The sequence below is a fragment of the Chiloscyllium plagiosum genome, unplaced genomic scaffold, assembly GCF_037043375.1.
Source record: "Chiloscyllium plagiosum isolate Xiang-an unplaced genomic scaffold, Cpla_swu_hap1 HiC_scaffold_9, whole genome shotgun sequence".
Lineage (NCBI taxonomy): Eukaryota > Metazoa > Chordata > Chondrichthyes > Orectolobiformes > Hemiscylliidae > Chiloscyllium > Chiloscyllium plagiosum.
This window is the reverse complement of record NW_028270147.1, coordinates 53,177,584-53,204,784: the sequence shown is the minus strand read 5'-3', so window position 1 is coordinate 53,204,784 and position 27,201 is coordinate 53,177,584. Positions and strand designations below refer to the sequence as shown.

At 42.1% G+C, this 27,201-nt stretch overlaps 1 protein-coding gene across 1 annotated transcript in view; it reads right to left on the bottom strand.

The window, feature by feature from the left end:
• frem1b (Fras1 related extracellular matrix 1b) overlaps nt 1-27,201 on the bottom strand; it is a 193,334-nt gene that overhangs the window by 130,575 nt on the left and 35,558 nt on the right. The window contains exons 3-9 of the mRNA XM_043699276.2: nt 21,083-21,177; nt 13,718-14,019; nt 13,263-13,462; nt 4,519-4,842; nt 2,574-2,682; nt 2,028-2,159; nt 1,302-1,646 (exon numbers count right to left, since the gene is read on the bottom strand). Coding sequence (XP_043555211.2) covers nt 1,302-1,646; nt 2,028-2,159; nt 2,574-2,682; nt 4,519-4,842; nt 13,263-13,462; nt 13,718-14,019; nt 21,083-21,177 — 1,507 coding nt within the window. The remainder of the gene's footprint in view (nt 1-1,301; nt 1,647-2,027; nt 2,160-2,573; nt 2,683-4,518; nt 4,843-13,262; nt 13,463-13,717; nt 14,020-21,082; nt 21,178-27,201) is intronic.

The window sequence follows — 27,201 nt, the reverse complement described above, 5'->3', positions numbered from 1 at the left end:
TGAAGCTCATCTAACCGACACTATTCCATGTACGTCCATATGCTTGTCCAATGACGACTTAAATGTACTTAAAGTTGGCGAATCTACTACTGTTGCAGGCAAAGCATTCCATACCCTTACTACTCTCTGAATAAAGAAACTATCTCTGATATCTGTCCTATATCTATCATGAGGGGTGTGGACAAGGTGAATAGACAAAGTCTTTTCCCCATGGTGGGGGAGTCCAGAATTAGAGGGCATAGGTGTAAAGTTAGAAGGGAAAGATTTAAAAGGGACCCAAGAGGCAACATTTTCATGCAGAGGGTGGTGTATGTATAGAATAAGCTGCCAGAGGGAATGATGGAAGCTGGTTCAATAACAACATTTAAAAGACATCTGGATGGGTACATAAATAGGAAAGGTTTAGAGGGATATGGGCCAAATGCTGGCAAATGGGACTAAATTAATTTAGGATATCTGGTTAGCATGGGCAAGTTGGACCAAAGGGTCTGTTTCTATGCTCTCCAGCTCTATCCCTCTGTAATATGTTCAGGGACGTAATGGCACACCTCTGGAGCTGGTGCGACTTGAAGTCAATTCTTCTGACTCAGAGGCAGGGACATTACTATTGTGCCAAAAGAGCTGAAGTACAACATAGATACTTTATAGTCAACCTGTCCAGAAATGTCACGATGCAACTCTGGAACAGATGGGACTTGAACCTGAGCCTAAGTGGCACAGAGATGGGACACTGAAATTGCAGAGTTTGTCAGAAAGAAAAATCGAAAATTAGGGAAATTCAAAAAAATGTACCAGGAAGATAATATCAAGAAGGATGTGGGATAAAAGTTATAAGTTTGAATTGTATTCTTAGGTAAAAGCCTTTTTCAGCACTAAAACATTGGAATCCCAGTGCATTGTATATCAAAGGATTAGCACACAAATGACTAAATTGCAACTATTCTCTGATAATTAATATGCATAATACTGGAACGTGCCAAATGACAATTTTGTCATATAACCTGATACAGTTCTCTTTTGGTAGTACTTGAACTAATATGTGTATTTGCTGGGTACAACCTCCAATGATTTGATAAAATTTTTACTAGGAAACGCTATGGAATTTCTATGATCAAAAGTCAAATATCTGAGAGATTCAAATGCAGTGCTGGAAGACCTGAGATAATGCTGCTGATATAAAAGTAGGGACATCTCACCAGTAGGAGAAAAGAATACAAACTGTTCATTGAGATTCATAGAATGATCTTTCTGATTTCTGATCTGTTCATTAAGAATGTTTTATTAATTGCATCAGCACTTACCCAGTCGATCTGATGAAGTTTTTTTCACAATCTCTCCAGCTTTCGGTGGAACTATAATCTTGTACAATATGTAATCATCACTCGAATCCAAATCAGAAGACAGTAGCATATGGTTTTCTATTAATATAGATGCTCCTTCTGCTAGTTCAAAAGCAAGGTTGTTAATTAAGAAGGGAGGGCTGTCATCTTTGGGCAAAATGTTAATTGGAAACTTGTGTCTAGTAGTGTGTTTGCCATCGAAGATTCGGAATACAATATAATCTTTGGTTGTATCACTATCATCATGGTGATAGTGCACAACTCCTTCCTTAATGTCCTCAATGGTGCACATGAATCCTTTGCCACCTGATCATTGTGAAGTCAGAAAGAGAGAATTGTTATGACATATGAATTTAGCAGAGACAAATCTTATGAATATTTCACATTTCATCCCAGTACATTAATCTTTTTGTAAGCCTATTTCTACAATATTGTTATTTTGTCAATTTATTACTAGCCTCTACAATGTGGGTTTAAAAATGTTCAGTATGATCAATGTCACAGTTTGCAATTAAAAGGACAAGTAACCTTCAATTCAATAGCATGTTCCCCATTACCATTATCCTTCACCAAAATCACCATGTAGTCTTATTCTCAGTTCGAAAAAAAAATTACAATAATGCAAACAACTTTCAAATGTATTTGGATGGTGATAGATCATTGTTAAAATGCTTAGTTTTGTTTTACCTCTTACTGTGAGCCGTCCATGCTGGAGTCCTTCCACTGCTATTAAACGTACATCATTAATATTATCATTGTCTACGATCTGAAAATTTTCCCAAGTAATTGGTCGAGATTGACCTTCCAGTAAGTCCAGACCTTCATGGGTCAAGAATATTTAAATGAGAACATTAAACAGGAGAAGGTCTTACAAACCAGCAAGCTGTAATTAGTAATAGGTATGGTCATGTGCATATAGTAATGATACAGTAATCTGTGGGCAGAAGTAATAACTCAGATAAAATGGGTTTAATTTTACATCTAGGCAAGGACGAGTTTCCAAATCTATTTAAATCTCACCATGAGTTCAATTCCCAACAAGCCGGTTGAAAATTCTAATCCCATTTTAAAATTTGTAAATATAAAGCTGGTAATGATAAAAATGACCATGAAGCTGGTTAAAATCAGGTTAACTTCTCCCCACCATAGTTCACAAATGCAGAAGTCAATTGACTTTCTTTTTTAAAAAAAAATAAAGGAATGACAACAATAGTGTAATTTCAAAACACATACCCATGTTCCAAGAAACCCTTGGTGCATTTGTCTCTGCTGTTCTTATTGAAAAATGAACCATGATAGTAGCACTGACTTCAAAAAAAGTGTCTATTACTTTAAAATCAACCTATGATAGACCAGAAAAGAAATAATATTGATCATGTAGGATTGCTTTCATTTAAAGACTTTAACATTTCTTAACACTGAATTTTATGCTTGCCATGGTGCTGGCGAATGGAATATTTTTTCACTTTTTTTCACCTTGTATCAGAATCAGGCAAACTGAAGTTAAGTTAGCACAGGAACAAAAACAGAAATTGCTGGAAAACCTCAAGTCTGGCAGCATCCATCAAGAGAAATCCAAGTTAATGTTTCAAGTCCAGTGACCCTTCCTCAGAACTACTCAGGAGGAAGGGTCACCACACCTGAACCGTTAACTCTGATTTTTCTTCACAGATGCTCCAGACCTGCTGAGCTTTTCCAGCAATTTCTGTTTTTGTTCCTGATTTACAGCATCTGCGGTTCTTTCAGTTTTTATTAAGTTAGCACAGAGTCGGTGGAAGTAAATAAAAATCCCAATGCAATGTCACAATAGTATGCTACAATTTTCTACCTCTGGAGAATTTTTTTTGAGGAAGCCTTTTAAAATTGAACTAATTGTTTTTGTATAGCTGAATTTTAGATTTGCGACTGGTTAAATTACTTCCACTTAGCAAAATCAGAAGTCAGAAAAATATATCCACTTTATTAATCTGGGATGACATTTGAAGCTCATGAATTATGTTTAGTTTAATCTGAATAGCGCATTCTACAAATTATCTTTCACATATTCAATTTTCAAATTTGGAATTTCCAGTATGTTTAAAGAAAGGACTTTCAGTATATTGGTAACAGATGCAAGTTTGGTTGATTTTTTTCTCCTGTTCAAACAGAAGTACCCGAGAGAGGTTGAGATGAAACAAATTATAACTGATCACATGGCATCAAGAAGCGATTTTCAAATCCTTCAACTTGTAGAAGGGCAGCACGGTGGCTCAGTGACTAGATTAGATTCCCTATAGCGTGGAAATAGGTCCTTCGGCCCAACAAGTCCACACTGACCCTCCGAAGAATAATCCGCCCAGACCCATTTCCCTCTGACTAATGCACCTAGCACTATGGGCAATTTAGCATGGCCAATTCACCCGACCTGCACATCTTTGGACTGTGGGAGGAAAACCAGGGTGCCCGGAGGAAATCCACGCAGACATGGGGAGAACATGAAAACTCCACACAGACAGTCGCCCAAGGCTGGAATTGAACCTGGGACCCTGGTGCTATGAGGCAGCAGTGCCTACTACTGAGCCACTGTGCCACTATGGTTAGCAGTGGTTAGCACTGCTACATCACAGTGCAAGGACCCGGGTTTGCTTTCACTCTCAGGTGAATGTCCATGTGGAGTTTGCATGTTCTCCCCATGGGGGCTTCCTCCAGGTATTCCATTTTCCTCCCACAGTCCAAAGGTGATTAGATGGATTAGCCATGCTAAATTACCCATAGTGTCCAGGGAGGTGCTGGCTAGGTGTATTAGCTATAGGAGATGCAGGGTTACAGGAATAGGGTAGTGGGTAGGATGCTCTTCAGTGGGTGAGTGTGGACTTGATGGGCTGAGCAGCTTGCTTCCACTTTATAGGAATTCTACGATTCACAAAGGAAGGGAAGAATGAGAAAATGTTGATTTTCTGAGTTTTTAGATCCTGGGAATAAATGAATTTGGAGTTTGTGATTTATTTTTAATGTGTTTTTGTGTGCTTTCCAGAGCACTTCAGTGAAGTTATAGCAACAGACCTCAATACTTTGAGCTGTAGTGTGAGTGCAGGACAAAGGAAGACACTATGGGTGGCAAAATCAAGCCCATGGATGAAGTAAAATGGAAATTCTATGCTTAGTGTAGAATATCTGGATACAAATTAACTCAACATACCTCATAATTCCTCCTTTCAGTATGACTAATGTTAGGAGGTTGATATGCTATTTTCATTTCATATAAATCCTGCCAGCTGAAAGATGTGATGGATTTGGTATGGTCATCCAGGTGAGTTAAGTATCCTTCTATAGGAGGGTTGGTGATGTTGAAAATCAGTCTGTCCTTTGGTGTTTCATCATCATTTGCATCAATAGCTGCAACGCTCAGTGGTGTCAGAATGAATTGATCAACCTCCAGGATGTACATTGACATGAAGGCGGCTTTGGGTTGCTGATTTGGAATTGCACCTTTAATGTTAACTTGAATCCAAGCATTTTCTACCTGTCAACAAACACTTTGCTTATTCAGTATTTGGTTCATTTCAAACAAATTACCAATTCCCAACCTCAGATTTATGCTAAAATTCATAAGCATATTATTACAGTCAATCATCTTCAAGAACAAAGAACATTTTCAACAAGATTGCTGTGTCAAGGCTGCATCTTTCCAACATTACACCATATTAAAATCAATTGGATATCACTGGAAAAGTATTCCACAACCATGAGATGTAAACTACATTAATCAAATTTTGAGTCTGAACTGAAAGCTCATTGCAATCTTTTTTTTATTTACTCGTGGGACATGAGCATCCCTGGCTGGGTCAGCATTTTTTGCCCAATCCTAGTTGCCCTTAGAAGGTGGTAATGAGCTGCCTTCTTAAACCACTACAGACCACATGCTGCAGTTTGTCGCAATCCTCCTAAGGAAGGAACCCCAACATTTTGACCCTGCAACTGTGAAGGAACAGTGACAGATTTCCAAGTCAGGGTGGTGAGTGACTTGGAGGTGAACTTGCAGCTGGTGGTGCTTCTAAAAGGAAGTAGTTGTGGATTTAGAAGGTGCTGCCTGAGGATCTTTGGTGCGTTTCTACAGTGCATCCTGTAGATAGTACTGCTGCTACTGATTAGTGGTGGTGGAGGGAGTGGATACTTGTGGATGTAGTGCCAATCAAGAAGGCTGAATTGACTTGGATGGTGTCAAGCTTCTAGAATGCCGCTGGAGCTTTGGTCATCCAGGTAAGTGGAGAGTATTCCATCACACTCATAATTTGTGCCTTGTAGATGGTGGACAGACTTTGGGGAGTCAGGAGGTTTAGATTAGATTCCCTACAGTATGGAAACAGGCTCTTCAGCCCAACCAGTCCACACCGACCCTCTGAACAGTAAACCACCCAGACCTATTTCCCTTTGACTAATGCACCTAACACTATGGGCAATTTAGCACCTGACCTGCACATCTTTGGACTGGGGGAGTAAACCGGAGCACCCAGAGTAAACCGACGCAGACACAGGAAGAAAGTGCAAACTCCACACAGACAGTCGCCCGAGGCTGGAATTGAACCTGGGACCCTGGTGCTGTGAGGCAGCAGTGCTAACCACTGAGCCACCATGTCACCTCTGTAATTTATTCACTGCAGTATTTCTAGCTTCTGAGCTGCTTTTGTAGCTACTATGTTTATATGATGAGTCCATTCGAGTTTCTGGTCAATGATAACCCCCAGGATGTTGACAGTGGGGGATTCAAGGATGGTAACACCATTGAATGTCAAGGTGGTGATGGTTAGATTGTCTCTTATTGGTGATAGTCATAGTCTGGCATTTGAGTGGCATGAATCTTACTTGCCATTTGTCATCCCAAGCCTGGATATTGTCCAGATCTTGTTGCATTTGAACATGGACTGCTTCATTGTCTGAGGAGTCATGAATGATGCTGAACATTGTGCATTCATCGGCAACCATTCCCACTTCAGACCTTATGATGAAGGGAAGGTCATTGATGAAGCAATTGAAAATGGCTGGGCCTAGGACACTTCCCTGAGGAACTACTGCAGAGATATCCTTGAGCTGAGATGACTGGCCTCCAACAACCATGATCATCTTCTTATGGATGATTACTTTATGGAATATCTCTGCTCTACCTGCAAAAATAACCCTGACCTTACAGTCTCTTACTATTTCAATGCACCATCTCACTCTCATGCAGCCATTCCTGTCTTACTTTATCTGCAGTGTTCCAGTGAAGCATAATGCAAGCTCGTGAAACAGCAGGTCATTTTCTGTTTGGGTATTTTACAGGTTTCTGGACTCAACATTGAATTCAACAACTTCAGACATGAACATTGTCCTTATCTTCCATCTTGATTATAACATCCACCACCATCGGCCTCTCATAACAACATCTTGCTTTCATGTATTTCCTCAGTAGTGCTGACATATTTTCTGCTATTAATACTGATCATTAACACCTATTCTCTATCACCTTTATCGCCAGTAGTACTCCCTTTGCCTTATGTTATAGAATCCACACTATTTGTTTCACTTAATACTCCTCCTTTTTGGACAATAGCCCAAACATCGCCATAATTTTCCACTCGAATTCAGTTCTACAGATGAGTCATATTGGACTTGAAATGTGAACTGTTTCTGTCTCCAGACGCTACCAAGTGTGAGGAGTTTCTCAAGTATTTTCAATTTTATTTCCAATTTCCAACAGGAAGGGTTTGGAGGGATATGGGCCGGGTGCTGGCAGGTGGGACTAGATTGGGTTGGGATATCTGGTCGGCATGGACAGTTTGAACTGAAGGGTATGTTTCCATGTTGTACATCTCTATGACTCTATCTGCAATACTTTACTTTTATTGAAAAGTGAATGGCAATGCTGCTTAGTCAAAATGCTATATACTTTGCAATGCAGGGCATCATCCTTAACGGAGAAAGTTATATCCTGTGCACGTTTTTACAATATTGGCATGCAGCTCATTGCTCTCAAAGAAACAAGAAGCCTCCAGCATTGCCAGTCTGGTAGCTGTTGCAGAGACTGATATAAAGAAATGCTCCACTAAGTTAACTTCACTAATTTTTGATTGCTGTGATGCTTTTATTTGCTCCATTGTTACTTAAATTTTCCAGAGCCTCATGACAGATATTTTAGGTGCTTTCTTCTTTCAACAAATCATTGGCATTGAAAATTTTCTCTCAGGGAATCCTTTTTACTGAGTTTATAAGAGGAGGGCATGGACGGATATTATGTGTTCACCTTGCTGGCCACATTAGATTAGATATATTTATTACCATTTCACTTTGGTAGATGATTACTGCATCCAATTCCCGAAAAAAAAATGGATCAGTTCACAGAAATTACATCAAAGTAGTAAAGTTACTGGGAAAAATGCTTCAAAGATATTAATTCAAATCTGACCGTGACAAATAGATTTTTTTTTAAAGCTTGTTTCAGTCACGTCTTAGTTCGCTTCAATGCTGTAAAAAAAACTAATTCATTCCACTATTGCCCTTTAAGGCATTTAATCTGCTGTCTTTGCATGTGACTCTGCAACCATAGCAATGGGATCAACTATTAACTTCCAGTCAGGTCATGTCAAAATATTTCTACAAAGAAAAATGAAATGTCACCTGACATTGGATACAACAAAAGCACACTCAACCCAGTCAAACCTACAAAGTCCTCCACATTTAGCATCTGGAACTTATGTAAATAATTGGGAGAGCAGCCCCATAGATGTGTCAATCAACAATCTGACTTTGGCATATTCAATTAATGGTGCCTTGTGATTCCTGTCTGTTCCCCCTCAGGTAGGTCATAGAAGTCAGTAGTGTCCAATTCAGATCAATTGGCTCTGAGAGTCTTCAACATTATCTCTAGACCCTATGAAGTCTCAGAGACATGAAAGCCTTTCACTGGCTACCACTTATTGCCTCTTTCAGAACTGCACTGGACCAAACACTTGTAAGAAACACTAAGAACAGTGTGGACACAGAACATATACTGGGTGGAGACTTTAATGTCCATGCCCAAAGTGCTTCAGTAACTCCAGTACCATTCATATCTTCAAAGACACATCTGCCAGACACATAGTGTGCAGATGGTAAATGAACAAGCAAGAGGGAAAATCTTCTTACTCTCAAACTCACTAATCTACCTGACATGAGTGCATTTGTCCATGATAATACTTGACTATTGCAGAGATAGAGTCATATAGTCAAAGAGATGTACAGCATGGAAACAGACACTTCAGTCCAACCCGTCCATGCCGACCAGATATCCCAACCGAATCCAGTCCCACCTGCCAGCACCCAGCCCATATCCCTCCAAACCCTTCCTATTCATATACCCATCCAAATGCCTCTTAAATGTTGCAATTGTACCAGCCTCCACCAGATCCTCTGGCAGCTCATTCCATACCCATACCACCCTCTGTGTGAAAACATTGCCCCTTAGATCTCTTGGATACCTTTCCCCTCTCACCCTAAATCTATGCCCTCTAGTTCTGAACTCCCCGACCTCAGGGAAAATACTTTGCCTATTTACTCTATCCATGCCCCTCATAATTTTGTAAACCTCTATAAGGCCTACACCGCTCCAGGGAAAACAGCCCCAGCCTGTTCAGCCTCTCCCTATAGCTCAAATCCTCCAACCCTGGCATCATCCTTGTAAATCTTTTCTAAACCCTTTCAAGTTTCACAACATCTTTCCAATAGGAAGGAGACCAGAATTGCACGCAATATTCCAACAGTGGCCTAACTAATGTCCTGTTCAGCCGCGACATGACCTCCCAATTCCTGTACACAATACTCTGACCAATAAAAGAAAGCATACCAAATGCCTTCTTCACTATCCTATCTACCTGCAACTCCACTTTCAAGGAGCTATGAACCTGCACACCAAGATCTCTTTGTTCAGCAACACTCCCTCGGATCTTACCATTAAGTGTATAAGTCCTGCTAAGATTTGCTTTCTCAAAATGCAGCACCTCACATTTTTCTGAATTAAACTCCATCTGCAACTTCTCAGCCCATTGGCCCATCTGGTAAAAGTCCTGTTGTAATCTGAGGTAACCCTCTTCGCTGTCCACTACACCTCCAATTTTGTTGTCATCTGCAAACTTACTAACTGTACTTCTTATGCTTACATCCAAATGTAAATGACAAAACGTAGAGGACCCAGTACTGATCCTTGTGGCACTCCAAATGTCTGTCTGTACCTCGGACTAGAGAATCCCCTAACACATTGGTCTCTTGGAACCCAACATACCCCTCGTTGCATTAGAGCCAGTCTTAATACCAGAAACTTAGCTGTCCATGCTACATTCCCCTGAGAATCCATCACCCCCTACATTTTCTAAAACAGCATACCTGTTTGAAATGGGTATAGCCATAAAAGACTCCTGCACTAGCTGCCTACCTCTCTTACCTTTCCTGGAGTTAACCCATCTATGTGACTGTATCTGAGACTTTTCCCCCTTCCTATAACTGCCATCCGTCACATACTGTTGCTGTTGCAAATTCCTCATTGCTTCTAACTGTCTCTCCAACCGATCCATTTGATCTGATTAGATTCACAACTAACAGCATTTATGGCAGATATAATTCGCAGTAACCCTTAAGATCTCTTTAAACTCCCATATCTGACAAGAAGTACATATCACTCTACTAAAGGCCATTTTTGCTCCTTCACAATCCACAGACCCAGAAAATAACAAACACTGCCCCAGGTTAAAATTGATAGCCATGGCTTATATTTTAAGTTTAATTAAGAGACATATCTCCAAAAACATATAATCAAGAAAGAACCCACTCTACCCACTACTGCAGACTTTCTGTAGGCTACACTTAAAACAACTCCAATGTTAATCTTTATTTTCTCAGTTTCCTCATGTGGTTCTACAATGGTTAAATCCAAAACATAGATCCATCCATGTCTGTAAAGCCTAATTCTAATAGGATATCTGCAGTTTTCCAATTCAAACTAGGGAATTTGGTGATCATTTTCCTGATCTTCTCTATCTACTGCAAATGTGGCTCAAGCATGTTTTACCTCTTTTGGCAAGACTGGCACTTGAGATCATGTTGAATGTACAGCATCTACGGCATGTTTTACATCTGACTCACCGCCTGCATAGACTATTGATCCGGTCAGATCACAAAAAAATGTCCTCTGTTCAACCAGCACTATTTGTTTCATGACCTTTTGTCTCCTGAGGTGTATTCAATTATGTCTGTCACCTATTATTTTCCTCTCGACATCGGTCATGACAAAGAATATACTGAGACCCTTTGCATGCTTTTTTCCCCCAAAGGTATTATTAATATTTGTCTCCAACACTTTTCACTTTTCCTTTAAATTTCATTGCATACAACTTTCTTCTTCCATCATTTGGTATTTTCTGTACACATCCAGATTTTCCTCTACTGGTGCCAAAATAAGAAAATTAATGTTTTCTGGAGCACAGCTAATGAGGGCTAAATAGTAGAGAAATGACACAAGTATTCCTTGGGGTAATGTCCTGCATTCAACTTTCTTCATCTTGAAGTGAGACAGTTCATGAAGATTGATACATAAATGCACACTGGTCTCTTTATTTGTGGAGAATCAATGGCTTTGTGATATCATCATTAGTCTGTTAATCCAGAGACCCAGAAAATATTCCAGAACCTGGGTTCAAATCCTGCCATGGTAAATGGTGGAATTTGAATTTGGTAAAAAAGTCTGGAATTAAAAGTCTAATGATGACCACAAATCCATTGTTGATTGTCGAAAAAAATCCATCTGGTTCACTAATATCCTTTAGGGAAAGAATCTGACATCTTTATTTGGTCTGGCCTACATGTGACTCCAGACCCATAGCAATGTGATTAGATTAGATTACAGTGTGGAAACAGGCCCTTCGGCCCAACAAGTCCACATCGACCCGCCGAAGCGAAACCCACCCATACCCCTACATTTACCCCTTACCTAACACTACGGGCAATTTAGTATGGCCAATTCACCTGACCTGCACATCTTTGGATGGTGGGAGGAAACCGGAGCACCCGGAGGAAACCCACGCAGACACGAGGAGAACATGCAAACTCCACACAGTCAGTCGCCTGAGGCGGGAATTGAACCCGGGTCTCGGGCGCTGTGAGGCAGCAGTGCTAACCACAAGATGTGGTTGACTCTCAACTGCCCTTTGGACATTAATACTGGCCGAGCCAACAAGGCCCTCATCCTGTGAATGAATAAAACATTCTTAAACTATGGGGAGTTTCTTGAAGCACAATGGGAAATATAACCAATGCCAAAAGAATAATGGAATAGGTTTGCATTCTTGTGGAAATTTAGCTACACAGACCATGGGGATTAGAGAAAATTGAAGGTTGAGTTGCTATAGGAACCAGCAGAACCATGGCTAAGACCAAGGTTGGGAGGTAGAGGGGAGAGAGATGGGATACATTAAGCTGAGAAGTATAAACTGTTCTGATAACTTTGTATTTTAGAAGAAGCTAAATTGGGTAACCAGGAGAAACTCGTTCTCAGTCATGTTTGATTTAAACCTCAACAAGCTGCTTCATCATTGACCTTTTTCCCATTATATGGTCAGAAATGGGGAAGTTTGCTGAATATTGCACAATGTTCAGCACCATTCACAATTCCTTAGATACTGAAGCATTCCTTGGCAAAATGCAATGAAACATGGAGCTGAGAAGTGGCAAGTAACATTTGTACTATGCAAGTGCCTGGCAATGGTCATCTCCAGCAAGAGAGCATTTAACAATCACCCCTTGACAAATAATGGCAGAACCATAAACAGCAAAACAAATGGCAGAACCATGACTGAAGTCCCTACAATCAACATCCTGGGAGTTCCCATTGAACAGAAACTCAATTGGACTCTCCATATAAATATTCTGGATTCAAGAACAGGTCAGAGGGTAGGAATCTTCAAGTTAGCAACTCTCCTCCTGAATCCTCAAGTCTGTCCACCATGTACACAGCACAAGTTTGGAGTGTGATGGAATACTGCCTACTTATCTGAATGAGAGCAGCTCTATCAACAGTCAGGAGTCTTGACAACATGCAGGACAAAGCAGTGCTTAATGGCATCATTTCCACTAAAATTCACTCCCTCCATCTCTGATGCTCAATAGCAATGACATGTACCATCTAAATATTACAAACATTTACCAAGGCTCCTTAGACAGCACCTATCAAACCCACAACAACTACCATATAGAAGGCAGAGGGTTGCAAAAATGGAAACATCACCACTTGCAAGTTTATCTCCAAACTGTTCAACATGTTGACTTGGAAATAAATTACAATTGCTTCACTGTCACTGGGTCAAAAATTGGAACTCCCTCATAACAACATTGTGGATGTATCTACATCAAATGGAGTGTAGCAGTTAAGGAGGGCAGCTCACTACTACCACATTCTCAAGGGCAATTAAAGATGGACAAGAAATACTGGCATAACCACTGAAGGAGAAGAAAGTGAGGACTGCAGATGCTGGAGATCAGAGCTGAAAATGTGTTGCTGGAAAAGCGCAGCAGGTCAGGCAGCATCCGAGGAGCAGGAGAATCGATGTTTCGGGCATGATTCCTTCTTCAGGAAGCCCACTGAAGCCTACGTTCCCAAAATGAATAATAAAAAAGTTAAAAGCAAGGATATAGTTTTCTCTGATTGCCTTTATTATTCAAGAAATATATTAATCTAAAATGTTACCACAGAAGATTACATTTAAATTTACAATGACATTGTAGATTGTATTTTGTAGAACAAACAACTTAGATCTTACGTTCCAATACTGTGTGTATTCTTGTCCTCCTAAATATAACAGCTTATAAAGCCACCTCATAAAGTGTTCATTAACATTTAAACATTTATTCAATCAATTTAAAATGTTTTGATAAGATGGTTACCTGAAGGAGGTATCTGGTCCTTTTATCTCTGACTTCAACTCTAATTGGAATATAGTCAGTATCAGGAGAGGGTGGACTGAGGTGTTGATATTTCAGCTCCATTGCTAGGAACTCTTCACAATTAGCCTTTAAGAATCGCACTTCCTTAACACCAGTTAGGCAAGCCTTGTTGTTGGGACATGTAATTTTAGCCTGTCTTACTGAAGAATTGAAATTGTGAATAACACTTTGTGTACATACACGTTTTTTCATTACTGAATTGTTGCGTTTATTGATGTGGCTAGAAGTAACCACTTCAACATATTATTACTTAAATTCACATATCGTTTCTGTTGGATGTTTCCTCTTTATCTTCTTTATTTAATTACCATCTCTAAGTTATTAAATCAGAACAAATAAATCTTTTACACTGTGTAATGTTCTTCAATTTAAAATAAAACAAAGTGAGAAATTACCTTTTCTAACGTTCTGCTTCAGCGCATCATCTCGTACTTGTCCTTGGTCATGATACCTCGGATCATCAACAATAAGCTGACCATGGGCTGGAACAAAGGCCTCTGTTGATAACATTTTTACCGTACAAGTTATGTTTGCGTTGTATTTGAAAGACACAACATTTTTGTCAATAGGATTTGATATCCCGTAAAACTCTTGAACCTGAAGGCCAACCAATCCAAACTTGATTATACTGGATATTGGTTCTGTAATTTGTATGTTCAATAGAAATGTTTCCATAAACGTCTGAGTTTCTGTGAATCTGGAAAGAAAAGAGAAAAATGACACATTCTGCATTCCTGCACATTTTCAGCCAGCTTTTTAATTGTTGTTTAGCAGAGACCCATGCATGTTGTAATTAGCTAGCAGCAATAAATTTTAGTTCTTTAATATTCAAACAAAGTCTTGAACAATAACTGTATTGAAGGTGTATTGTTATGCCATAGGAATAAGCCAAAGGAAGTGTCATGAGTCTGAACCTAGTTTCCAACAACAGTATGTTTTGTTAAATGTGGCATTAAAATCATGTCCTTTCATTTGCTTATGTTTTAGATTTTTTTACTGATACTATTTTAAAAGTTCTGAATTATTGCTTAACATATGTTGTTGATTAACCTCAAGGCACTACAAATATGCCATGAATAAACGTTGTGACTGGTGTGGTATTGACTCAAGCAGAGGAGCGTGAACTTGGCTTTGTTGGCTGGTATCTGTTAAGTGAGGACAGTTCGATCAGTCATATAGTCACCAAATCTGGACACAGTATTCCCAGACTAAGGTTTCCAATCATATTCGTTAACCTGTCTACTAAAGGATGCCCAACAGCTTTTGGCAAAGTAGGAATTACCAACAATAATTTCCAATGTTCTATAGCTTTACACATGCGATCTTCAGGGTAACTGATAAAGAATAGTAATTGGAGAGGAAGGCTATTCTAAAAAATTGGAACACACAATAAGCCAACTTTTTGAAGGGGAGAAGAGAAAAATTTGGAAGGAAAAAGGTAAATTATTATGTGTGCTAATGAATGCCATTGAAAACAAAATTCTATTGTCCTACTTATTAAATATTTTATTATTGGAAGGAAACTCATTTTATTGGGACTTTCTGCATTATTAGAGGCAGCTGAGTTCACACATGCCATCAAAGAAAATTATGGAGATCATTCGAAAGGGAGGTTTTTTTTTAATCTGGCCATCATGAGGGACATGGATAGGGTGAATTTACCAAGGTCTTTTTCCTAGGGGGGGATAGTCCAAAACTAGAGGACACAGGTTTAAGGTGAGAGGGTAAAACATTAAAAAGGAGTTGAGGGACAATTTTTTCACGCAGAGGGTGCTATGTGTATGGAACGATCTACCAGAAGAGGTGGTGGAGGCTGGTACAATTACAACATTTAAAAGGCATCTGGATGGGAACATGAATAGGGAGGGTTTAGAGGGATATGGGCCAAATGCTGGTAAATGTGACAAGGTTAAATTAAGATGTCTGGTCAACTCAGATGAGTTGGACCAAAGGGTCTGTTTCTGTGCTATGACTATATGACTCTATAAGGACATTGCAGTGGTCATTTCTACCAAAACTGCTATGGATGTGAGCAGATACACTGCTGACAATCAGGTCACATAGATCATTGACAATGAGGTCAGATAGAATTTATTTCACAGGTTGCTTCCCTGAGGAGCTGCTTCAGACTCAATCTAGATCATGACATTTAGGACTCGCTCAGGTCAGTTGTTAATGGTGCTACTGAGCCACTATTGATGGCCGATATTGAAGTACCAATCCAGAGTACATTCTGACACCATGCCACTCCAATGGTTTCTTTCAAATGCTGTACAACATGAAGGAAGCACTGACCCATCAGCAGGGCATTGTGTCAGAATATGGTTTCCTTGCATATGTTTGACTTGATGCCGTGAGATTTCATGGAGTTTGGAGTGGATATTGAGGTCTTCTAGGGAAACCCCCATTGAATATCAATGTGCTGACACCTTTGGTGGATCCATTCTGCTAGTAGGGCTAGATATATCAAGATGATGATGTTTATGACAGATCATTTTTATGACTCTGAGTATGACTACATCAGGTTGTAGATTAACTAATCTGTGAGACAGCTCTTCCAATTTTGGTACTGTCCCCAGACAATGTTTTGCAGAATCGACAGGTCTGTGTTCACCATTGTCATTTCTATTTGCATTCATTTGTTCAGACTTCGTAGCAGTTTGATACAACTGAGAGGTTTGCTAGGCTAAATCAGAAGACAGTAAAGAGTGAACTATATTGTTATGGGTCTGGGGTCACATGTAAGCCACACCAGGTAAAGATGGCAGATATTGTTCTGTAAAGAATATTAGTGAACAAGTTTTTAAAGACAATTGACAGTGGTTACAATGTCACCATTCAACGAGCTTTGAATTCTATATTTAATGCATTCAAATTTCACTATTTGCTGTGTTGGGACTCAACCCATGTCTCCAGTCCATTCGCTTGGGCTCTGCATTACTGGTCCAATGACATTACCACTGCTGCACTGTCTCCCCTCAACCATATCTTCACTACATCTCAAATTGCATCTTCATTGCCACAGATACAACAAAATGTTGGGAAATTCCAAGGTAAGGTATAAGAGACTCAATTGTTAAAATATAGTAGACTGGAATGTTTTGGAACATCATGCTATATTAAGAGAGTTTCTACAATGTTCTGGCTTTAAAGGTCCTATATGAGTTGAGGTTAAACAGTCCAATCAAGTCCCTAATACACATTTGTCACCAACAAAAAATGTTCTTAATTTTAGATTTATTTGAACATCCCATTCAAAGACATTGCTGGGAGGAATAGACAAATGTTACTGTAAACAGCTGAAATAAGGTTGAAGCTGAAATACATTGTTGGAGAAGTAATACTAAGGACATGTGTTCCAGAAATAGCTCTGCTTCTAACTAAGCTGTTCCAGTGCACTGACAACCTATACCAGCTTGAGAAGATGAAAATTGTCCAAGCATCTCCTGACAGAAGTAAGCAGGAGAAATCCAATCCAGCCAATTATTGTCCCATCAATCTGCTCTTGATCATCAGCAAAGTGATGGAATGCAGTGTTCTTAAGCAGCACTTACACAGCAATAACTTGTTCACCATTGTTTAGCTTCAGTTCCACCTGGATAGTTCATCTCCGACCTCATTAAAACCCTTATCAAAATAGTGGAACATGAGAGGTGAAGGAAGAATCATTGTCCTTGATATGAAGGCAACATTTGACTATGTATTGCATCAAATAGTTCTTTGAGGCATATAGCTGATGCCATACTTGGCAGAAAAAAAAGATGGTTGTGTTTGTTGGAGGTCAGTCATCTCAGCTCCCAGGATGTCACTGCAGGAATTCCTCAGGGTAGCTATTTTCTAATCAACTTGTTTGGAAATGTTATTACACGCCTCTTGTGCAAGTGAAACTTGATCCTGGGCCTCCTGGCTCAGATGTCAGAACACTACCACCACACCACAAGCACCCTTGTTCCTCAGGATAGTACCCTAGCTGCCACCATTTTCAGCTGCTTCATTAATAACTTTCCCTCCAGCATAAAGTCATAGATGGTGAGGTTTGGTGATGATTTAAAACCATTCATGACTTCATAGAGACTGAAGCAGCATTTGCCCGCATTCAACCAGAACTGTATGACATTTACTGGGCCAACAAGAGGCACAAAATATTCATGAGGAGAAAGTGAGGTCTGCAGATGCTGGAGATCAGAGCTGGAAATGTGTTGCTGGAAAAGCGCAGCAGGTCAGGCAGCATCCAGGGAACAGGAGAATCGACGTTTCGGGCATAAGCCCTTCTTCGGGCATAAGCCCTTCCTGAAGAAGGGCTTATGCCCGAAGAAGGGCTTATGCCCGAAACGTCGATTCTCCTGTTCCCTGGATGCTGCCTGACCTGCTGCGCTTTTCCAGCAACATAAGCCCTTCCTGAAGAAGGGCTTATGCCCGAAACGTCGATTCTCCTGTTCCCTGGATGCTGCCTGACCTGCTGCGCTTTTCCAGCAACACATTTCCAGCACAAAATATTCATGCCAAACAAGCTCTGTTAATGATTATCTCCAACAAGAGGGAACCATAGGGGAAGTGATGACATAGCAGTAAGGTCACTGGTTGAGTATCCAGAGCCACAAGAAAATGGTCGCGGGACACGGATTTGAATCCCATCATAGCAAAGGATGAAATTTTAATTCAGCAGTAAATTCAAAGCTAGTCTAATGGCAACTGCATAACCATGGCCGATTGTAACAATCCATCTGGTTCACTAGAGAAGGGAATCTGCTTTCCTAACCTGGTCTTGTCTACCTATCATTCGAGATCCACATCAAAGTGTTCCACATTTAAATGCCTCAGAACAAGTCACTCAGATCCAGGAAAATAAATGTTGGCCCAGTGAGTGCTCCCACGAGGAAGTTGAACAGTTCATCCACTTTACCAACACCTCCGCTACATCGCTGACTGTATCGGCGCCGCCTCGTGCTCCCATGAGGAAGTTGAACTTTACCAACACCTTCCACCCCGACCTCAAATTCACCTGGACCGTCTCAGACTCCTCCCTCCCCTTCCTAGACCTTTCCATTTCTATCTCGGGCGACCGAATCAACACGGACATTTACTATAAACCGACCGACTCCCACAGCTACCAAGACTACACCTCCTCCCACCCTGCCCCCTATAAAAACGCCATCCCATATTCCCAATTCCTTCGTCTCTGCCGCATCTGCTCCCAGGAGGACCAATTCCAAATCCGTACAACCCAGATGGCCTCCTTCTTCAAGGACCACAATTTCCCCCCAGACATGGTCGACGATGCCCTCCACCGCATCTCTTCCACTTCCTGCTCCTCTGCCCTTGAGCCCCGCCCCTCCAATCGCCACCAGGACAGAACCCCACTGGTCCTCACCTACCACCCCACCAACCTCCATGTACAGCGGATCATCCGCCGTCATTTCCATCACCTCCAAACGGACCCCACCACCAAGGATATATTTCCCTCCCCTCCCCTATCAGCGTTCCAAAAAGACCACTCCCTCCGTGACTCCCTCGTCAGGTCCACACTCCACACCAACCCAACCTCCACTCCCGGCACCTTCCCCTGCAACCGCAAGAAATGCAAAACTTGCGCCCACACCTCCCCCCTTACTTCCCTCCAAGGCCCCAAGGGATACTTCCATATCCGCCACAAATTCACCTGCACCTCCACACACATCATCTATTGCATCCGCTGCACCCAATGTGGCCTCTTCTATATTGGGGAGACAGGCCGCCTACTTGTGGAACGGTTCAGAGAACACCTCTGGGACACCCGGACCAACCAACCCAACCACCCCGTGGCTTAACACTTCAACTCCCCCTCCCACTCCACCAAGGACATGCAGGTCCTTGGACTCCTCCATCGCCAGACCATGGCAACACGACGGTTGGAGGAAGAGCTCCTCATCTTCTGCCTGGGAACCCTCCAACCACAAGGGATGAACTCTGATTTCTCCAGTTTCCTCATTTCCCCTCCCCCCACCTTGTCTCAGTCAAATCCCTCAAACTCAGCATTGCCTTCCTAACCTGCAATCTTCTTCCTGACCTCTCCGTCCCCACCCCACTCCAGCCTATCACCCTCACCTTGACCTCCTTCCACCTATCGCATTTCCAATGCCCCTCCCCCAAGTCCCTCCTCCCTACCTTTTATCTTAGCCTGCTGGGCACACTTTCCTCATTCCTGAAGAAGGGCTTATGCCCGAAACGTTGATTCTCCTGTTCCTTGGATGCTGCCTGACCTGCTGCGCTTTTCCAGAAGCATTTTCACCAGTGAGTAATGCCTACATCACAAGAATTAATAAAACAAAAGATCCCCTTGATATTCAATGGCATTACCAGTGCTGAATGCCTAATCATCAACAACCATCAATTACCATTGATCAGAAATTTAACTGAACAAGCATTGTGGCTACAAGAACAGGTCAAAGTTAGAGATTCTGCAGCGAATAATTCACCTTTTGAATTCCCAATGTCTGTCCAATCTGCAAGATGTTACTCAGCAATATGATGGAATACTCCCACCTTCCACCACCTGAGTGCAGCTCCAACCATATCCAGGAAGCATGACACCATTCAAACCATAGCAGCTGTCTTGAAAGACATCCCAACTATTACTTTCAACATTCACTTCCTTCACATTCAGTGGACAATGCAACTGTGTGCACTAACCTACAAAATGCACTGCAACATGTTGCCAAGTTTCCTTTAACAGCACCTTCCAAACCTTTCAAAGCTATCACGAGAAAAACAAGAGCAGCAGATACATGGGAACATTACCATCTGCAAGTTCTCTCCCAAAACACGCAACATACTGACTTGGAAATATATCACTGTTCATAGGTCAAAATTCTAGAACAGCACAGCAGGTCAGGCAGCATCCAAGGAACAGGGGAATCGACGTTTTGGGCATAAGCCCTTCTTCAGGAATCTGTAGAGGGAGGAAGAGAGCTTCTTCAAGGAAGGCATCCTTATAAGAGGATTCGCAGTAGGTTAAAATCTTCGAGGAGAAAGTGAGGACTGCAGATGCTGGAGATCAGAGCTGAAAATGTGTTGCTGGAAAAGCGCAGCAGGTCAGGCAGCATGTAGAGGGAGGAAGAGAGCTTCTTCAAGGAAGGCATCCTTGTAAGAGGATTCGCAGTAGGTTAAAATCTTCGAGGAGAAAGTGAGGACTGCAGATGCTGGAGATCAGAGCTAAAAATGTGTTGCTGGAAAAGCGCAGCAGGTCAGGCAGCATTTGTAGAGGCTTATGCCCGAAACGTCGATTCTCCTGTTCCTTGGATGCTGCCTGACCTGCTGCGCTTTTCCAGCAACACATTTTCAGCTCTGATCTCCAGCATCTGCAGTCCTCACTTTCTCCTCAAAAATTCTAGAACTACCTTCTGAAAAGAACTATGTGTGCCTCTATACAAGATTAAATGCAACAATTAAAGAAGGTAACTCAATGTCACCTTCTACAGACTCTGGGAAGGCAATTAATGTTGGTCTTGCCAGTGAGATCACATCGCACATGAACATCCCTTATTCAGCTGATCTCAAAATAAAGCCATGTACAGAGAAAGAGATAATGTTAGTTTGAAATTATGCTTTACATATACACAATATGGATAATACACCCTTTCCTCATCCATCCAGACATGACTCTATTCTCCACATCATATGGCATGACAATTAAAACCTGTTTGTTGTAAAATTAATTGATTAGGTTAACAGTTCATGCTGTAAATAACACATGATTATTATTTGGATAATCTATACATTACCCATAGATCCTTAGCATCACGTTATCTTCCTTTAACAGAGGGCAGCCATTATGGGTATATTTCACTTCATGAGGGAGGAAATGACAGTCAAAAACCTGCACAAAAAAAAAGTCATTCATTAGTACTTTTTATTGTTTTGAATGTTTAATAAAGTTATTCTTCACGTTCCTAGAATAAATGTGAAATGTTTGAGAATACTGGAAAACTGAAATTAAAGCAGAAAGTGCTAGAGAAACCCAACATCTGCTGTGTAGCAGCATTTCTAGAGAGTGAAGCAGTTTAACATTTCGAGTTGCACATTATTCCTTCAGAATAGTTCCATAGAAGAATTACTTTTGACTCTAAACAGTAACTGTGATTTTCTCTTCACAACCAAAAACAGGAATTGTGGGAAAAGCTCCACAGGTCTGGCAGAACTGGTTCTGAGGAAGGGTCACGACCTGAAACGTTAAATCTGATTTCTCTTCAACAAAGACAATCCTCAGCCTTTCAAACTTTCTTCATACATCAGTCTAGTGAATCTTTGTTGCACAGACTCCATAGCTTCCTCAGATAAGGAAACCAAAACTGTACACAATATTCCAGGTATGGTCCCACTGAAGCCCTGCAAAACTACAGCAAGGTATCCCTGGTCGTGTACTCAAATCCTCTCACTATGAAGACCAACATACTTTTGGCTTCTTCATCACTTGCTGCACCTACCTTCTTACTTTCAGTGATACTGTACAAGGACACCCAGGTCTCATTGTACCATGCTAATTTCTCCCCATCCCCACCCTCCTCTCACTTATCTCTCCACCCTTCAGGCTCTCTGCCTATATTCCTGATGAAGGGCTTTTGCCCAAAATGTCGATTTTCCTGCTCCTCGGATGCTGCCTGAACTGCTATGCTTTTCCTGCACCACTCTAATCTATACCCTGTACCTCCCCCTTTCTCAATCCAATACAATTCAAGCAATAACCTGCCTTACTGTATTTTTCTATCAAAGTGGAGAACCTCACATTTATCCACAGTATACTTCATCTGCCATATAGTTACCTAACATGTGTGCATTCTCCTGACAGTTCACCCTTGCAACCAGCTTTATACTGTCTGCAAATTTAGAGATATCACATTTAGGTCCCTCAGTTAAAACATTAATATATATTGTGAATAGAGTCATAGAGTCATAGAGATGTACAGCATGGAAACAGACCCTTCGGTTCAACCCATCCATGCCGACCAGATATCCCAACCCAATCTAGTCACACCTGCCAGCACCCGGCCCATATCCTTCCTATTCATATACCCATCCAAATGCCTCTTAAATGTTGCAATTGTACCAGCCTCCACCACATCCTCTGGTAGCTGATTCCATACACGTACCACCCTCTGCATGAAAAAGTTGCCCCTTAGGTCTCTTTTATATCTTTCCCCTCTCATCCTAAACCTAAGCCCTCTAGTTCTGGACTCCCCCACCCCAGGGAAAAGACTTTGCCTATTTATCCTATCCATGCCCCTCATAATTTTGTAAACCTCTATAAGGTCACCCCTCAGCCTCCGACTCTCCATGGAAAACAGCCCCAGCCTGTTCAGCCTCTCCCTGTAGCTCAGATCCTCCAACCCTGGCAACATACTTGTAAATCTTTTCTGAACCCTTTCAAGTTTCACAACATCTTTACGATAGGAAGGAGACCAGAACTGCATGCAATATTCCAACAGTGGCCTAACCAATGTCCTGTACAGCCGCAACATGACCTCCCAACTCCTGTACTCAATACTCTGACCAATAAAGGAAAGCATACCAAATGCCTTCTTCACTATCCTATCTACCTGCGACTCCACTTTCAAGGAGCTATGAACCTGCACTCCAAGGTCTCTTTGTTCAGCAACACTCCAAGCACTAATCCCTACAGTACCCAACCAGTCACTGTTTGCCACTTGAAGAAAGACGCATTTACTCCTCATCTTTGTTTCCGGACTATCAACCAGACCTCCATCCATATCGGTACATTACCCTCAATTCCATGTGCTTTAATTTTATATTCTGGATTAGTGGTGCTGGAAGAGCACAGCAGTTCAGGCAGCATCCAAGGAGCTTCGAAATCGACGTTTCGGGCAAAAGCCCTTCATCAAGAATAAAGGCAGTGAGCCTGGAGCGTGGAGAGATAAGCTAGAGGAGGGTGGGGGTGGGGAGAAAGGAGCTCATCTCTACCTACCTCGACACTGTCCTATCCCCCCTAGTCCTGCAACTCCCCACATACGTTCGAGACACCACCCACGCCCTCCACCTCCTCCAAGACTTCCGTTTCCCCGGCCCCCAACGCCTCATCTTCACCATGGATATCCAAGCCCTCTACATCTCCATCCGCCATGAGCAGGGCCTCCAAGCCCTCCGTTTTTTCCTCTCCAGATGTCCCCAACAATACCCTTCCTCTCTCATTCGTTTGGCCGAACTGGTCCTCACCCTTAACAATTTCTCCTTTGAATCCTCCCACTTCCTCCAGACCAAAGGGATAGCCATGGGCACACGTATGAACTCCAGCTATGCCTGTCTCTTTGTTGGCTACGTAGAACAGTCGATCTTCCGTAATTACACTGGCACCACTCCCCACCTCTTCCTCCGCTACATTGATGACTGCATTGGCGCCACCTCGTGCTCCCGCGAGGAGGCTGAGTAATTCATCAACTTCACCAACACATTCCACCCTGACCTGAAATTTACCTGGACCATCTCTGACACCTCCCTCCCCTTCCTGGACCTCTCCATCTCCATTAATGACGACCAACTTGACACTGACATTTTTTACAAACCCACCGACTCCCACAGCTCCCTGGATTACACCTCTTCCCACCCTACCTCTTGCAAAAATGCCATACCGTATTCCCAATTCCTCCACCTCCGCCGTATCTGCTCCCAGGAGGACCAGTTCCACCACAGAACACACCAGATGACCTCCTTCTTTAGAGAGCGCAATTTCCCTTCTCACGTGGTTAAAGATGCCCTCCAATGCATCTCATCTACATCCCGCACCTCCGCCCTCAGACCCCACCCCAACCGTAACAAGGACAGAACGCCCCTGGTGCTCACCTTCCACCCTACCAACCTTCGCATAAACCAAATCATCCGCCGACATTTCTGCCACCTCCAAACAGACCCTACCACCAGGGATATATTTCTCTCCCACCCCTTTCCGCCTTCCGCAAAGACCGTTCCCTCCGTAACTACCTGGTCAGGTCCACGCCCCCCTACAGCCCACCCTCCCATCCTGGCACTTTCCCCTGCCACCGCAGGAACTGTAAAACCTGTGCCCACACCTCCTCCCTCACCTCCATCCAAGGCCCTAAAGGAGCCTTCCACATCCATCAAAGTTTTACCTGCACATCCACTAATATCATTTATTGTATCCGTTGCTCCCGATGCGGTCTCCTCTACATTGGGGAGACTGGGTGCCTCCTAGCAGTGCACTTTAGGGAACATCTCCGGGACACCCACACCAATCAACCACACCACCCCGTGCCCCAACATTTCAACTCCCCATCCCACTCTGCCGAGGACATGGAGGTCCTGGGCCTCCTTCACCGCCGCTCCCTCACCACCAGATGCCTGGAGGAAGAACGCCTCATCTTCCGCCTCGGAACACTTCAACCCCAGGGCATCAATGTGGACTTCAACAGTTTCCTCATTTCCCCTTCCCCACCTCACCCTAGTTCCAAACTTCCAGCTCAGCACTGTCCCCATGACTTGTCCTGACTTGTCCTACCTGCCTATCTCCTTTTCCACCTATCCACTCCACCCTCTCCTCCCTGACCTATCACCTTCATCCCCTCCCCCACTCACCCATTGTACTCTATGCTACTTTCTCCCCACCCCCACCCTCCTCTAGCTTATCTCTCCACGCTCCAGGCTCTCTGCCTTTATTCCTGATGAAGGGCTTTTGCCCGAAACGTCGAGTTCGAAGCTCCTTGGATGCTGCCTGAACTGCTGTGCTCTTCCAGCACCACTAATCCAGAATCTGGTTTCCAGCATCGGCAGTAATTGTTTTTACCTCTTTAATTTTATATGCTAATATCTTACATGGAACCTTATCCAAAGCCTTCTGAAAATCCAAGTAAATTATTTCTACTCGCTCCCCCGATCTTTACCAGTTACATCCTTGAAAAATTCCAGGAGATTTGTTAAGCTTGATTTCCCTTTTGTTAATCCATCCTGACTGTCCAATCCTGCCACTGCAGTCCAAGTGTTCTGCTGCTATTAATCTTTTATAAGGACTCTAGTATTCCCCTATTGCTGATGTCAGGTGATCTGCTCTGGATTCTCCTGTTCCCTGGATGCTGCCTGACCTGCTGCGCTTTTCCAGCAACACATTTTCAGCTCTGATCTCCAGCATCTGCAGTCCTCACTTTCTCCTCAAGTAAAAGTTAAGGTCTAGGCTATCTTCTTAAGATATTTTGAGGGGGTCTTTTCTGGTCCATAACAACTGGGGTATGGATTATTGGGTGGTGTGGATTTATCTGCCTTCAATCCCATCAATTTCCCCATCAGTATTGCTTTTCTAATACTAATTTCTTTCAGTTACTCCCTCTCACTAGGCACTGCATTCCACAACATTTTTGGGATGTCATTTATTTTTGCTTTTGTGAGGTTAGTACCCACATGTATATTTAATTTGTCTGCCATCTCTTTGTTCCCTATTATAACTTCCCTGTTTCTGACTTCATTAAAATGAAGTTTTGTCTTCGCTAATCCTTTTCTCTTCACATATCTTTAAAAGCTTTTACAATTGGTTTTAATGCTCCCGGCAAACTTACTTTCAGACTTCATTATCCTCCTCTTAATAAATCCCTTTGTCCTCTTTTGCTGAAATCGAGCAAGCATGACCCAGTCAGGGCCTATGGGCAGGCTGCCAGATTGATTAAATCTCTGATCTAACAGAAGCCAGCAGAACAATGGCTCACTAACATGATCTCAGGTTTTTCTATACCAGGTTTTTCCTATCCACCTATTGACCCATATGAATCAAGGCAAACACTTGGGGAGGAGTGAAATACATTTTAAAAAAGTATTGTAAAAATGAGAAAGAAAACTAACCTAAGTAACTCATGTGAGAACGTATAAAAATGTTCATCAAAGCTTATGAGAGAAAAAAAGCCCAGGGGTTTGTTGTGTAAGAGTTTTAGGACGCTGGTCTAATGAGGTTTCAGGGCAATTCATCCAAGGGCATAAATGTTCAATGTGAGCAGAATTGGATAGAAAGAAAATAGTTCAAAATGGAAGACTGTTACAGTTCACAGAGCAGTCTCTTAACAATGTAACAATGAGTTCAGAACCTGGTATCTCTCAGAATGTTATGAATATAATATGCAATAGAGTTTTGCAGAAACTGAAACTTGAATCACCTGCAGAGACCTTTTATTCAGCTTGTCGACACTCCATAGACACCATTTGTATGGTTTTTTGATCTCTCTGTCTACAAATTCTGTGCTTGTGCATTTCTCTCTCACTTCACTTGATGAGGGGACAATTCTCTGAAAGCTTGTGATTACAACTAAGCCTGTTGGACTATAGACTGGTGTTGGCCGACTTCTGACTTTGAACCCAGACTGTCAGGTGTGGCCCTAGTGCCACACAACAAAAGACAAACAATCCGGACTGACTGGAACCCAAGCTCCCCAAACCGACAGCAGGCCAAGCAGTTGGATTCCATGCTCTGGGCTGAATGGAATATACCCTTGCTCCAATTAAGTTTCCTCTCATTCACAACTCATGGTTCCTTGCTCCTTGGACACTGTTCATCTCTGTACCAGAATCATGGGAATGTCATTCAAACATTGCCACCCTCTATCTTTACCGCTCTGGTGGTTCCATATCCTTCAGCCCAAACAAATACCCATTCACCGTATATACAATACTCTGCCTTTCATGCATAGGCTGCCACCTTTTTCATTTATCAGTTGGGCTTTAAAATCATCCAGGCAGACAATCTACATTCCCTTTTGAAAAGTTGACTGGACTGGAGAACTTACAGTATAAGTGAAAGGAAGCTTCATTCAAAGCTGTGCTGTTAAAAGGAAAAGCAGCTAGTACTTATCCCAAAATACAGAATGAAGTGCCAGACACACATCACCAATCCTGGAGT